The sequence below is a fragment of the Oratosquilla oratoria genome, chromosome 18, assembly GCF_046742065.1.
Source record: "Oratosquilla oratoria isolate Oo_2021 chromosome 18, ASM4674206v1, whole genome shotgun sequence".
Lineage (NCBI taxonomy): Eukaryota > Metazoa > Arthropoda > Malacostraca > Stomatopoda > Squillidae > Oratosquilla > Oratosquilla oratoria.
Genome location: NC_134794.1, coordinates 54845647 through 54862362, shown reverse-complemented (window position 1 = coordinate 54862362; position 16716 = coordinate 54845647). Strand labels below are relative to the sequence as shown.

The 16716-nt window shown below is 40.0% G+C and overlaps 1 protein-coding gene across 7 annotated transcripts in view; it reads right to left on the bottom strand.

The window, feature by feature from the left end:
• Nucleotides 1–16716, bottom strand: part of smog (G-protein coupled receptor 158 smog) — a 205192-nt gene that overhangs the window by 62061 nt on the left and 126415 nt on the right. For 5 of the 7 annotated variants that reach the window (XM_076201999.1, XM_076202000.1, XM_076201996.1 and 2 more), the window contains exon 10: nt 4314–4451. In XM_076201999.1, the coding sequence (XP_076058114.1) occupies nt 4314–4451 (138 nt within the window). Of the gene's footprint in view, nt 1–4313; nt 4452–7720; nt 8050–16716 lie in introns of those variants that run through there. The other 2 variants (XM_076202001.1, XM_076202002.1) reach the window with 2 other exon arrangements.

Sequence of the window (16716 nt, the reverse complement as noted above, 5' to 3'; positions counted from 1 at the left end):
GTGAAGGGACCTGCATGAGATACAATAAAAGACTCTTGACTCTTCCGGGTTCGGTGCTCAGCCAATAACGTAAAATTACAGCTCACATATGAGGGAGCAGAATTATGAATGACATTGTAAACCTGGTTTAGTTTCAGCTGCTGGACACAATATTTTACAGGTAACATTCCTACCTTGCTAAATTCTTTTATACCATCATGCCTATGTTGAGGTAAATTTAGCATGAATCTAATGATCTTATTTTGTGCAACCTGTAGCCGAGACTGTTTTTTTCTGCTCAGACTACTGTACCGAGAGCTACAAGCGTAATCAAAGTGATGTTGTAACAAGGCTGAGACCAGAAGCTTCTTTGTTTCCAAATAAAAAATTCTGGCTTTTCTGTACAAAAATTTGACTTTATGTGAACACTTGGATACAATCTTATCCATTATGGCATTCCCTGAGAGGGACTGATCTAAGGGTATTCCAAGATAGGTTACTTCTTGTTTTGACTTCAAGACATTAACCCCACATCTGACTTGTACATTGCTGTGTTTCCTGAGGTTGGGTTTTGATGCGAAGACAATACTTTCTGTTTTACCGAAGTGTAAAGACAGCCTATATCTATGAGCCAGTCCTGGACTGATGACAGTTCGACACTCAGTTTTCTCCTTTACTTCAACTGGGTCCCTACCTGAGACAATTAGTGTGGAGTCGTCTGCAAATAGCAGTAACTTACAGTTCACCGCACCTGGCATGTCGTTAATATAGACCAGGAACAGTAGCGGTCCTAGAATTGAACCTTGTGGTACACCACAAGTTATCTCTCTGTCATCTGAACAGGCTCCATTTACCTGTTCAAGTTGTTTGCGACCTGTAAGGTAGGACTTGAACCAGCCAATATTCACCACTCCTAATGCCTGAATTTTTTTTTAAATAAAATATCATGGTCCACTGTGTCAAATGCCTTTTGTAGATCCAACAAAACTAAACCCGTGTAGTTACCTCTGTCGCATTCCTGTTTTATCAGATCATAAAGGTATATTAAGCTGGTGTCTGTTGAGTAATTCATTATAAAACCAGATTGCATGCCGCATAGTAGATTACGTTCCCTGAGGTAGGTATCTAACTGATTGTATACGATATGTTCCAAAACCTTGGAAATAATACCTAGAATTGAAACAGGCCTATAGTTACCAGCCTCAGTTTTTCCGTTTTTCTTATAGAGAGGTGTTACCCGAGCCCTTTTCATGTTGCTTGGGATAAATCCTGAACTGATAGACAAATTTATTATGTGGGTTATTGGGGGAGTTATAATTGTGGCTCCATCCTTAACAAACCTCACAGGAATGTCGTCTAACCCTGCAGCCTTATTGGCACTTATGCTAGCCCGTAATTTAAACACTTCTTTTTGAGTGGTCTTATGTAGTTTGAAACACTTTGTGGACTTGACTTTATAGTACTCCTGAACATACCCAAGCCCAAACTTCCCAGAACCCACTGGGAGGGATTTCACTAGTTTAGTGGCTATGGTTGTGAAAAAGGTGTTGAAGTGGTTGGCTATGGTGTTCCTATCAGAGTTAAGCTCACCGTTTATCATGAGTCCTATCCTGTTTACTTTGTTACTAGGCTTTGTGTGCACTTCTAGGGTCTTCAGTGTTTGCCAAAGCTTCCTTGGATCATGTTTGTTCTGGTGCACTATGTTAATACAATAATCAGCTTTGGCTTTTTCCTTCCAATATTTCACCTGATTCCTATAATACAGAAAGCCATTACAGTCCTCCTGATTTCCACTTTTCCTAAATCTAGCAATAAATCTGTAATTAAACCCAGTACTTCGTTAGTCATCCATGGTTCCGTCCTCTGTTTTATTCATATCTCTTTGAGAGGCTCTACTCTGTCTATAATAGTAAGAAATGTGTACTTAAAATTAGACCAAGCCTAATAAACATCAGTACAATTTAGTACTGGCGACCAGTCTGTCCTACCCAGTTCATCTACAAAATGTTCCCATGAGTAATGCTTCATGGAACGAAGCTTCACTGTGTTGTGCTTGTTGAAAATTGTCTTCCTAGCTTTCCTAGTACAATATATGAGCTTGTGGTCACTAAGACCATAATCATAAGCACCGGCCTGCATTATCTTATTACAATCGGAGACCAGGATAAGATCTATGATGGACCTGGATGTGCCTGTTATTCTAGTAGGCTCGTCAATCAGTTGTGTCAGGCCATGAGATTTTAGCAAGTCTCTTATTGCCTTAATAAGATTATTATTTGTACTTGCCAGATTCATATTAAAATCACATAGGATAATAATTTCTTGGTCATGCATATTGACCCGATTGAAACAGGTAGATTCTAATGCGCTATAGAAGGACATCTGTTTCAGTGGTCTGTAACAGACCCCGCATAAGATGGGATGTGATTTAGGTAACAATATTTCTACCCACACAGCTTTGAGCCCACTGTTACTCATAAGGACTGTACTGGGGTTGAATGCTAAATCATTGCAAATGTAAGTACATACCCCTCCTCTGGTCCTCTTTCTATCATTACGCACAACACTATAACCCAGAATCGCAATTTCCGAGTCGAAGATGGTACTGTCTAGCCAAATTTCAGTGACACCGATGACTACTGCCCTGGTCCACCGCGCTAGTAAACGGAACTCGTCTATCTTAGGTAGAAGGCTTCTGGCATTAAAGTGCACAAAGTGGAGGCCCGCTTATTGAAGCAGTTGAAATTGTCCCCGGGTGTTGACTGGGGCGAGGCACAGCGATCAGGGTTAACAGGTGAAGGGTCAACCTCACCATCGGACATGGGGTTCCTGTTAGTTCTTTGAGTGTACACCCATTGCAAGTGAAGTGGAGAATGTCCTCATTCACCAAGGCAGCATTGTGGGTTTCGAGAGAAATTCCACAACACTTGATATGAGTCCATTCCCCACATGATTTGCAGCCGATGGCTCTGCTATTGTGACGGACTCCTTTTAGACAGCTTACACATGGGTGTTTTGGAACTCTCGTTGCAGCTGGGCCAGGACAGGGATGTATATCACCACAGAGAAGGAGGGCATAGGACACCAGAAGCTTGGAAGTGTTGATTTTTCTCTTCGGTGTTATATGAGAACTTCCCCTTTGTTTAGCTAATTGAATCCGATGCCACTTTCTGCCTTCTGTTGTTGAGGTAGGTGGGGGAAGGAACTGACACAGAGTATGGTGGTTAAAAGAGATCCTAGAGCTTCTGTCTCTCACCCCAATGTTAGAGAGGAGAGTAGGGTAACCAGGAATGCCCACTGCAATGCATGAAGGTTGACCACTTGCACCTATGTTAATCAGCAAGACTGCTCCCAGCATGGCTAACAGCATACTGGTCATCCCTGACGCCATGTCATAAATTTTCATGTGTATACACTATTCACGGCAGACAATGCGAAACTACTAAAGAGAATAAGTACAGAGGAAGATTGCAAATCACTACAAGAAGACCTGGAAAAAATCTGGAAATGGAGACAGAAGTGTGAAGTGAATTTCAACATCAAGAAATGTATAATGGAATTTGGAAAAAGCAAAAACAGAATATCAGGACAATACAAAATTAGTACAAAGGAAATTAAAAAAGTCAACTCGGAAAGGGACCTGGGAGTAACTATCACCAAGAACATGACACCAGACAAACATATCAATAAATTAGTCGGAGAAACTTTCAATTTATTAAGATCAATGAAAGTGGCTTTTGACTACATGGATGAAGAAATGGTAAAGAAAATATTAGTTACATTGAAAAGACCAAAATTGGAGTATGCTGCAACACTATGGACACCTAGTACTAAAAAGAACATAAAGAAATTAGAATTCAAAGAAATAATTTCTGTATTGCTCCACTGCAAGTCGTTACTCCAACTCTCGTCGGCTGAGAGTTGGGGGTGTGTGTGCGTGTAAGGTCACAGCATTTTCCATAGATTGGTCATATATGAGCTCTGAGCTCTCTTCCAGGAGAGGAATAGCTGTTGATCATGAATCCAACACGTGATCCAAGACCATGGTGAATCACACACATGACTTGGGGCAGTAGTGGCAGTTCAGTGGAACTGTGATCAAGCTTCATCCAGGACTTGAAAACCATCACAATATTGAAAACCACTACTGTCCTTCTGGACAGTGGGGTTGGGGTATGTGATGTGTATAGAAGGTTACAGCATTGCCAATAATGCGGACCATGCGTGCTATGAAGGTCCCATGAGGGAAGAGTAAATTCTGTAGATCCAAGACCACAGTGAGTTACAGCCAGGGCTGACCTACTGTTTTTGAGCTTCACCCATTTGATATTTACCTTTGGCATGAAGATAAGGAGGAGGGAGAGGGATACAGTTAGATGAGTGCGGGCGAAGGAGGCCAAGAAGAGGACATCTGGGTGTGCCGAGAGCCAGACTACGTGGCGGGCCGCATACAGGAGAGATGATGTCGCACCCTGAAAATATTACAAAGGATGTCTGTGGTTGAGGTGACTTATCTTACAGTACAATTAAGATAGAGGCTGTAAATGACACATTATAAATGAAAAAATGGAAGATAAAAATAATACAAGACATTTTTGTTCAAATTGAAAATGTTGCAACAATGCCATCAAGAAAAAATGAAATAACACTAGTATATTATTTGTTTAAAAATGGCTAACAACACTTGAAGTTGAGAAATCGTAGTCAGTTTCACACGCAAACACACACACATACAAACACACGTGTACAGAAGTTCTAAAGTGCAGAGAAAAAGGTGCGTATGTGGGTCCTTATTTACTTGGTCTTTTTTTTGTTTGCTCCAATAAAGGCAGGAACTAATACAATTTAAGGGCATAGATGAATCAAGCTATGTACATAGTACAGGGTTATTGAAAATGTTCTCCCTTTCATAAGAGTAGATATTTCTACTATTTAATAATGTACTTTATGATGTGTCCACCAAATTTGATATTTTCATCTTTCCCCTTATAATTGCTCTATATGGCTTTCCTTACTTATCCAAGCAACATTGACACAATAGCCATTTTTCTCTAGCCATGTTAGTTGCAAAGGTTTGTACAGCAATAACAGTGAAAATTTCACTTTATCATGATTATAGGAAACAGTGGTGCTTACTTCCAAAGGAGGAATTCACTTGGTGTGACCTGGTGACCTTGAGGTTCAGCTATGAAGCAGTTAATTGATGGAAGAAAAAGCCATGGGAAGGACAGTTTTGTAAATGCCTACAACGCAGCCAACCAACCAGAAATCTACTTGGACTTATCTCTTCTTAAGAGATCCATGTTCAAACTTCACCGGACCTTAAGGGTAATCCAAGTTGCTATGGCATCATCTGGAGTAAATAAAGCCATGTAATGCCTCCTGAGTTACCTCCCCCACCTTCAAGAGGGCATTCTGTCCATATTTGATAAATGTTAGACAGAGGTTGTCACCTCCAAAGCCTGAAAAGTGACCACCATTGTTCTGATTATAAAAGCCAACAAGTTGTGACATGATTGCTAACTACAGGCTCATCTCCATTACCTCGAACTTTGTTAAGATCTATAAGAGGATCATCCTGAACTGCTTTTCCCACTTTATAGAGCTCCAAACATCACAGACCACATTGTGCTATTCTCTGAACACATTGCCAAGACACATCTCCAGAAAAGATTCCTGTAAGTCAGCTTTCTGAATATTGCCTGAGCTTTCAACACTGTCTGGCACGCCAAGCTTCTATTGATCCTGAAGTTGCTGTACTTATTCACATTTGACTGTGGCCATACAGCAGACACTTGACGATGGCAAGTTGTGCAGGATTTCTATTCCGAAGAAAAGTTGAGAGCAGACAAAACTGTGAAGTGTATGAGTAACAGCTTTCACCATGGTTCATATTGAACAGCCTAGTTAGGCTGAAGGTGTGCCTGGCATTGTTGATGGCCTGATACGCCCACTTAGTCTAGCGACCATCTCCCTTGAAAATAGTGCCCAAGTATATAAACCAATGGTGAAAGGGGCACCGCTGTTCTGCAGATGTTAATGGAATTTAGTTCTGGTTGAGATTTCCAATGTAGCCAACATGGTGCACAGGCATGTACACAGTTTTCTCTGCAGATAACAGTCAATGGTGTCTGCCAATATTTCTTCAGCTCTTCAAGGATAACCAACTCTACAAACACCCTATCCACAGGACCAGTCCATGGACTGGGCAGCTCCCTTACTGATCTCTATTTGAAATTAGGAAAGACAGTTGCTGACCACTTCTGCGTCATTCAGTATCAACTAGACTTTTTTTAACCTGAGTCCTGATGCCACCAAAAGTAAAATCTGATGTATCCAGAATGGACAAGCAGAATGACCCCAAACTTTTCTGGGTGGTTAAGTATGCAGGTGACTTCAAGACCATCCCCTCCCTTCCTCCCCAATGCGTCGATGACTGCAGAACAAATGCAGGAATGCTACTAGAATGTACACGGGAGTCCTGCAGTGAGGCTTTTCCCATCATCATCTTAACTGCTGAACTCATTGCATAAGGGAAAGGCTAGCATAAGTCAAACCCTTCTCCAGCCACCCTTACGAGTCTCAACTCTGCCGAACTCCCAATGTATCCTATTTACAATACAGGAGAAACACTGATGGCCAAGACATGAGATCCTAAGTGGCATCAAAAACCCCACAGAAGAGCTAGTGCAGCCACTGTTGTTTGCTACAAATCTTTTATGGATAGAACTCCTTTAGCCTAGAATGTTCACTGAACCAAAACAACTCGGACACTGCTCAACAAATCATGGTATCTCATGTGATCTCCACCTCTGTTGTTATTTACCTTTAACGCCTGTGACCCGTGGGAGCCCACTCCCACCCCATAAATATTTACCAACTTGTGCTTCCCCCAGACTTCACGACCCCCATATTTCTAATGATGATTACAAAACACCACGGCAACTATTAGACAGTGCCTTGCAACTAGAAGTCAGTCCCTATATAAGCTACTGGTTACTTGGACACTTCATTCTGTGTAAGTAAACCTTATCTTAGCTTGGCTTTGCAAAGATCTATGAAGGTGTTCCTCATCTGGTGCAAGCTCACTGATGGCTGATAAGGCCTATGTGGGATCGGCAGGTTCTACCACAGCAACTGCAGGGGAATGTCTGGGAGGGTAGAATTGAGACATCACAGGTTTTGTGGCCCTGTCTTTTTCCTTCAGTACTGCCTATGCAGTTGTTTTGGCAACATGACTCCCTTGTTTGCGGTTTGAGCAGTCCACTGACTGTGATCTATCCCACATGAAGTGAGTTTTTCTAGAGAGAGAGAAAGAGAGAGAGAAAGAGAGAGAGAGAGACAGAGAGAGAGAGAGAGAGAGAGAGAGAGAGAGAGATAGAGAGAAAGAGACAGGGGGGGAGGGGGAGAAGTCTTTGTAATCTTTTTGTGGTGCTCCAATGTTGTGGTATCCAGTTGATAATTCACTAAACAGCACCAAGTTAGGGAGGCAGTAATCTTCTATTCTGGTTATCTGACCAGTCCAGCGCAGCAGTGTCATGATCAAAAAAGGCTCAATGCTACCTGCTTTGGTAGATTCAAAGATTTGAATTTTCGTGATGAAGTCGCTCCAGTGAATATTAAGTATGATATGCAGGCAGCATGAATTGGATTGTTAGGTTTATGCTGAAGTGGGTGCTGAAGTGCTCATACCAACTTTCACCTACCGTTTTCCCCTATTTCTCATCGCTGCAGGGCTTTTGTGGGAAGAAGGAGTGAGGTTTGCCTTTAGGCCTGCGCAGTGAAGTTTTAGGTGGAGTGTGGTGTGCCCAGTACCAGCCCCACATTTTACACCTGAAGATCTAGTGTCAGCCTAGCAAGCTGGGACGGTGCCAGAGAGGTCCTCAGATTCTAGGTTACATTTTGGATTTTCCTTCTCTTAGGCAGTCGCCAACCAAGGCTGAGGGTCTGCTTCCCCTGAGCTCTGTGGCCATTTGCTGTCTGTTGCAGCTCATCCACCCAGTGGTGCAGTGAACACCAACCCTCATGTGGTTTTGCCCACCAGCTGAAGTGGTGCACTGGGGTGTGGCACTTGGAGCCATCATGTAACAGATTAAGGAAATAGATGAGAACCAGTGTCGCCAGTCCACTCTACCAAGTAGCATCCTTACACCTAAGAAAACTGTATACAATAGAAACATAGAACAAACCTATATATGATGCAAGTGGTCAAACAATAACATATTGCCAACTACTCTTCCATTAATATATAAAAAGTAATAAGGACCTCCACTACTGTTTAATGCAACAAAATTTCTCCTTTTTTTCTACATGTACAACACAGCAACAGTATAAAAAGAATATAAACTATACAAAATTAAAGGGGGAGACAACCCAATACCACAACATATCTACCATAAATTTGTGAAATAACTTAAAATAGAACAAATGATTGATAATGGAAACAATATAATAAAACAAATAATAATATTAGTAATAATACTAATATTAATAATACAGGCATGATGGTGAGTAACCAAAAAAAAAATCTACATTGGCTGGGGGTCCAGGGGCAGAGCCCCCAGTTGGGGTCAGGGGGCCATGGGCCTAGGCTGAGCCCCTGGGCTGAATCACTAGAAAACAAATGCATTGATGTTGCTACTGACATAATTTGGCCAAAATAAAATCTACCCCAGTCATCACCTTGCTATATGTACCTACACATGTGCACACATCACACAATGCTACATAAAATGAATCACTTCCAAGCCAGCACAAAATAAATCACTTACACACAGGTATAGCTGACATACAATTTGCCCAAAACTTCACATCAACTAAAAATTATTCGACCAGAACAAAAAAAAAAAAAAATGAACAAAATTAACAGGATCATTTATTACAATTGGGAATTAATGACAAAAAATCGAGTTCATTGTCAGGAGAAGAAAAAAAATCTGAATTCTGATTTATATTGGAAGAATATTATGCCTGAATAGTAATGATGACCAAAAATAAGACAAAAAGAGATCGAATTAGAAATGATGAAATAAAAGAAATTATTGGAGTAAAATCAACTAGAAGCAAAATAAAAAAGCCACAACTAAGATGGCTTGGGCACGTGGAGAGAATGGATGAAGAGAGAATTGCAAAGAAAAGATGGAACTGGAGACCAGAAGGTAGCAGATCTAGAGGTAGACCAAAGAAAAGATGGAAAGATGGCATTGAAGAAATCCTAGAGGCAAATGGATTAGGAAAAATAGAGGATTTGAGAGAAGAAGGAAGCTTTGAGAGGACAATCTGGAGAAGTGTGCTGGCCCGACTGACAGGTTGAAAGCCTACCTGGGAGCAGAAGTCAGAAGAAGTAATGATGATAATGATAAATAATAATGATAAATGATGATGATGATGATGATTATAAAAAGAATGATAATAACAAAATAGTAAAATAACTATAATAACAATACTGATAACAATAACAATAATAATAATAGTAATGATGATAATGAAAAAAATACAGTGATGATTACCAGTAATAATGATATCAAATAATAACAATAATGATAGATAACAATAATAATAATAATAATGACAAAAAAATTAATAATAAATTAATAATAATAATATAATAATAATACAACAATACACACTTGCATATACCAAAGGGTTTTCCCCTTTTATGGGGGGGTAGCCAAAAAGAAAAAGGCATAGAAATCACTCCCACCCATTCCATTTCCTATATATTCCACACCCCTCCACCCTCCCTTTTATCTTGGCACCTCCTGGATGACGGGTCATTTCTGCATCCCATCCACTGCCCTGGGTCAGAAGCAGTGTTGCAAGACACAGCACATCCACAGCAAGACTGCTTCATTAATTCGACAACCCCCCTCTCCGTCCCCCCATGCAGAAAAGGAGAAGACAGGGAGAATTCCTTCAGGCTGCGTCAAAAATAAAAATTCTCATACATACTTCCTCACCCCCATCCCACACCCACTCCCCTTCATGCATCACAGCATAATCTATACACAACCCCTCTCCATTCACCCCTATATTCTGTCCTCTCCTGTCCTTCCTCCACAGACATTCCTCTCTTTTGTTATGTCCCTTTCACCCCATCCATCTAATCCTAGGATGCCCCCTCACATTCACTTCTTCCACCTCTGCCTTCCACACCTCTTTTACTAATCTCTCTTCACTCATTCTTTCCATGTGTCCAAACCATCCTAATACTCTTTCATCAACCCTATCTCCCAGTTCCCTTTCCACCCCTGTTCTCCTCACCTCCTCATTTCTCATTATCCAGCCTAGTAACCCCTATCATACTTCTCAGATATTTCATCTCAAACACATTCAAACTCCTTCTCTCTTCCTCTCTCATGTTTTATGTTTCTGCCCTGTACAATGCTGTTGGCACAATCACTCCTTCATATCACCTCCTCTTAGTACCCATAAAATAATAATAATAACTATAATAACTATAATAACAATCATAACAATAATAATAATAATAATGACAATAATAATGATAATAATAATAACAGTAATAATAATAAAAGAAAAAATATAACAAAAGAAAAAATTAAAAGTTGTATAGATAAACTCAAAGTTAATAAAACACCACGGCCTGATGGTTGGCATCCAAGAATCTTAAAGGAAATGAAAAATGAGATTGTTGTTCCATTAGAAATTATTTTCAAGAAATCCATCATGTCCGGAGATGTCCCAGGAGAATGGAAGCTAGCTAACGTTACTCCCATATTCAAAAAAGGAGACAAAAAGAAGCCAAATAACTATAGGCCTATAAGTTTGACTTCAATCGTAGGAAAAATAATGGAAACTATCATCAGAGATGCTATCGAACATCATTTAGAAAGTAACCATTTGATAAATGATAGCCAGCATGGTTTCAGACGGAAACGTTCTTGCGTGACTAACTTACTCAAATTCTACAACATAGTTATCTCGAATTATGACAAAAGAAACAATATAGATTTAATATATCTAGACTTTGCAAAAGCTTTTGATACCGTCCCACATGAAAGACTAATTACTAAATTAGCTTCACACAGAATAAGTGGTAGCCTATTAGGTTGAACTAGTAATTAGTTGAATGGTCGAAAATAGAGTTGTTTTAAATGGAAAAACTTCTAGATGGAAAAATGTTACAAGTGGAGTTCCTCAGGGTTCCGTTCTTGGGCCACTTCTATTCATAGTATATATAAATGATACAGACCATGGACTAAAATCTACTGTTTCCAAATTTGCTGATGATACAAAACTGTGCGGAGTGGCAAATGATCACTCAAACCAATTAGATATTCAAGAAGATTGATAAATTACAGCAATGGTCTGAAAAGTGGCTAATGAAGTTTAACACAAGTAAATGCAAGGTAATGCACATAGGTAAAAATAACAGTAAGTACGATTACAAGTTATTTGGAAATTCGTTAACAAAAGTGGATAGTGAAAAAGATCTCGGCGTAATTATCAGTAACGACCTCAAATCATCCAAGCAGTGTATTTCAGCCTCTGAGAAAGCAAATAAGATTCTAGGACTGATTGTGCGATCTTTTGATTTCAAAAATCCATCACTCATTAACAAGCTATATAAATCGTTAGTTCAACCACATTTGGAATATGCTGTTTCCATATGGTCACCGAATCTCATTAAAGACATTGACAGACTGGAAAGAGTACAACGGCGAGCCATAAAACTGATTCCAAATATCAAAAATAAATCATACGAAAATTGACTAAAACATATGAATCTGTTTTCCCTAAAAAAGTGTAGACTCAGAGGTGATTTGATACAGGTCTTTAAGATTTTAAAGGCAATTGACAACATCAAAAGTGACAAAAGTTTCACATTGAATGAGAATCAGACAAGAAAAATTGGTCTCAAACTGTCCGGAAATAGATTCAATTTGGAAGTAGGTAGAAACAATTTTGCCAACCGTGCAGTTAATGAATGGAATAAACTTCCTGCACAGGTAGTGCAATGTAGTTCAGTTCGAAGCTTTAAGAATCATTTAGATAAACACCTAAGCAAGATGCTGTAATGATTATAATTTATTTTATATTATTTGTTTTTGTTTTGTTATCATTTGTCTGTCTGATTTTCATTCATTATTAGTTATATGTCAATTTATTATTATTTACTATTTACCTGTTTGTTTATTATTTAACTATACCTATGCATTTATTTATGTATTTTATTTGTTATTTACATTATTATAGTTTTTATTTATTATTTTATTATTATTATGATTTTTTTTGCATCCGACCTAGATATGGACCAAAAGGTCTCCTGTCGGCATGCTCCGCCTTTGTAATCCTTTGCAAGAAGAACAATAATAATAATAACAATAATACATACATAAATACATACATATACCAACAGCTACAAAACAAATCCATAAAATCCACTCCCGCCCATTCCTTCTCTACATACTCTATTCCCATTCACCATATCCCTCCCTCTTATCTTGGCTCCTGGATGACAGGTCATCCCTGCATCTCGCCCATTGCCCTGGGTCAGAAGTAATGTAGCAAGACACAGCACATCCCCAGTAAAGCTGCTTCATTTAATTGGTGACCCCCCTTTCCATCCCTTCATGCAGAAAAACAGAAGACGGGGAGAAATCCCATCAGGCTGCTTCAAAACATCATGCACACATACTCCCTCACCTCCCAACAAATTACCTATCTCCTATTTTACTACATTTTTAACCATGTCCAATCCCCAGCCCACTGCCATTGCATTTACCTCTTGCACCACCCCATCCATGTATAAATTGAAGAACCAAAGTGATATATAGCATCCCTGGAACCCACCTTTACTTCAAACCACTCCCTCCATTTCTATTTTAACACAGGCTCTAATACTCTCATAAAAACTCTTGACTGCCCCTAACAGCTTTTCTCTTATCCCACACATCTGCAATACCTCCCATAGTGCCTTACTGTCTATCATGTCATAAGCTTTTTCCAAATCCATAAAGGCCCAAAAAGCATCTTTACCTTTTCCTAAAGTTTTCTCACATAACTGTCTCATCCAAAAATCTGATCCTCACAACCCCTACCTGTCCTAAATCCACACTGTTCCTCAACAATTACTCCCTCTGTTTCTCTCCTAATCCTCTCACTCAAAATCCTCCCATAAGCCTTCCTAACTACACTCAACAAACTGATCAGTCTGAAACTACTATACTCACACTTGTCCACTTTTTCCTTGTAAAGTGGAACTATACAGGCACTCCTCCAGTCCTACGGCACTCTACCCTCTTTTGGACAAACATTTAAACAACCTCACGAGCCAGTTCACCATCACTGTTCCTCCCTTTTTTATACATTCCGCATGACACCCATCCAAACCAGGTGCCTTACCTACTCTCCTCATTTTAATATCTGTTTTCACCTCATCTTTTCTTATTTCTTCTCCATTTTCCTCATTCATCACTGCCATTTTCTTAGCACTTCCCACTGCAATTCCCTTTCCCTCCCTATCCTCCTTCACATTTAACAACTCCCTAAAATACTCTGCCCAGATTCCCGTTACTGCTGTATTTTCCATTATCGTCTCTCCATCTGCACCTTTTACCTTTTCTTCTCTACTTGATTTGCCCCCTCTTCCTCTCTTAATTTCCTTCCGAAACATCTTTTTATTACTTTCAATTTTTTCTGTCATACTCTTACCCTTTTCACATCTGCTCTCCTCTTTGCTTCCTTTATCTTATGCTTATACTTCTCTTCTCTCTTCTTTGTACCTCTCATATGATTCCCTCATCCTATTTTGTAACCAATCTATGAAAGCCTGCTTCTTCTCTTCTACATCCTTCTTTGGTTCAGCACCTCACCACTACCCATCCTTCTATTTCCTCCCATCCTCTTTGTTCCACACACCAACTTTGCACACCTTGTGACCCCTCCTTGAACCATTCCCATTCCTCCTCCACTCCTAGTTCTACTCCATCCTTCACTCCCTTCCACTCTTCTTTCAGCTTCTTCTTGTACTCCTTTTCCTTTTCTTTCTCATTTAAGCAGTTTACCCTAAGCACTTCCTTACCTTCTGTCCTTTTCCTCTTTCTCCATCTATCCTCCACTCTCAAATTACCTTCCACCAAAAATTATCTAATATTCCCCCACTCTCCTCTCTTAAAACACGTACATCCAAAATTCTTCCTACTTTTCTCCTGGTTATATGGAGGAGTGATTGTGCCGACATCACTGTGCGGGGCAGAAACATAGAACATAAGAGAGGAAGAGAAAAGAAGTTTGAATGTGAGATTAAATATTTGAGAAGTATGATAGGGGTTTCTAGGCTAGATAAAGTGAGAAATAAGGAGGTGAGGAGGAGAACAGGGGTGGAAAGGGAGTTGGGGGGTAGGGTTGATGAAAGAGTATTAGGATGGTTTGGACACATGGAAAGAATGAGTGAAGAAAGATTAGTAAAAGTGGTGTGGAAGGCAAAGGTGGAAGGAGTGAATATGAGGCTGCGTCCTAGGATGAGATGGATGGATGGGGTGAAAGGGGCTTTACAAAAGAGAGGAATGTCTGTAGAGGAAGGACGGGAAAGGACAGAAGATCGGGGTGAATGGAGAAGGGTTGTGTATGGATGATGCTGCAATGCATGAGGGGGAGTGGGTGGGGGATGGGGGGTAAGGAAGTATGTATGAGAAATAATTTGATGCAGTCCGAAGGGATTTCTCCCCATCTTCTCCTTTTCTGCATGAGGGGACGAAGAGGGGGGGGTTGCCGAATTAATGAAGCGGCCTTGCTGTGGATGTGTTGTGTCTTGCGACACTGCTTCTAACCCAGGGCAGTGGACAGGATGCAGGGATGACCCATCATCCAGGAGGTGACAAGATGAGAGGGAGGGAGGAGGATGGAGAGGAGTGGAATATGTAGGGGAATGGAATAGGTGGGAGTGATTTCTGTGCCTTTTTCTTTTTGGCTACCCCACCGAGTAAGGGGGAAAAAGCATTTGGTATAATTATCTATGTACCACTATGTAGTCCATTAAAGCTCTATCTACCACCCTTCTATCCACCACCCTCTCCCATTTGTTCTTATGCTTGATTTTCTTCCTAAACACTGTATTTGCTATCATCAACTCTCTAGACACATCTCCACCATCAACTCTCCACTACAGTTATTTCCAAGAACACCACACTAACCAACCACTCTGTCTATTGGTTCACTTCCTACCCTAGCATTAAGATCTTCCAATACCACACTGACATTTCTCCCTAAACCCTCTATGCACTCATTTAAATCTATCCAAAATGTCTCCCTTTCCTCTACACTCTTCTCACTAACAGGCCCATATGCACTTACAAAAACCTACATTTCCCTTCCCAGTTTCACCTTCATCCATACCAACTTTGATGAAACCTCTTTTCACTCCACCACACATTTACCTATCTCTCTCTCATCCTCTCTTCACTCCTGACACCCTCCCAACTACACTTCCAAACTCAAACTCGCCCCTCCCTTTCAACTTAAGGCAAGCCCCATATTTATTGCTTGTATGTCATCAAAGATGTCCAAGATTCTGCCAACTAATTTAATAAGGACATACAGGAAGAGGAGAGAACCATCCTGGATTTTCTCGATGGTGAAACAGTCGTATCGACAATATGTTTGTGGTTTTGGGTGTTACTGGAAATCTTCTCTTCCACTGTACCCATGGAGAAATTGGCAAATAGTACACCCAGAGGTAAACCTATGGCCATGCCATCTATCTGGACATACACATTTCTTCTAGAGTACATAAAAGGGGATTCTTTTGCACACATTTTCAGTAGTTCTTAGGGTGATTTCTTTGGGATGTCAAGTTTTGCTATAGAATCCTCTTGACATACTCAAAGTAGGTATTAAATTCAACAGTGGTGTGCACACAAATATTTGTAAATAATGACTCAACATCCAGGGATGCGATCATAATATTTACCAGGACAGTCCTGATAAACTCCTCAAAAATCTGAGAATTCAAGATTGGAGGTTCAAAATGTTGGGGGTAAGCAGTTTGGCGGGACTTTTGCGTTACCTCATAGGTGGATGTTGGGATTTGGTTTTTAATAGGTCTCAGAGGGTTGCCAGGATTGTGCATCTCAGCACTGATGTACATGTACCACAGGCCATAGTCTCCAGAAAGGTTAAAGAGTTTGACTTCTCCCACTGAGGAATTGATAGCTTCCATAATTAGGTTAAGACTTTGTTTTTTAAGGGTTTCTACAGTTTTATGCATGATTTTATTGAATTTAATTGTTTCCCCATAGAGAATTATTTCATACATTAATACACAAATTTTGTTAAAGGTGATGCTGTTTTCTGCATTAATAATTTTCTTGTAGATACTTTCTAAAGATCTCGCTAATTGCTGTATAGCAGGGTCTACACTCTGTAGTACTCGTGCGTAGGTGGACATATTCTCTGATCCAGATTACGGCTTAACTGAGCCTTCTTCAGGGAGTGTTTCAAATGTCATCAAAGTGCGATATTTGACCACACAAAATTATTTGACTAGGGGAGATCACATGAAAGATTAAAATTATGCATAAATTATCTCCTCATGCTTCTGGCCTACCCTGTGTTCTCATACTGGGTAGCGCTAGTAAATCAAGTGCCTGTATATTCAAGTTGGGGTTTTTATCCTTGATATAAAAGGCCTCGATTATCTTTAACTTTCTCGGGTCCATGCAGGTTTCCAAGATTTTCGTGTTCTGTTCTAATTCTTCTCGTGTAATGTGGTAT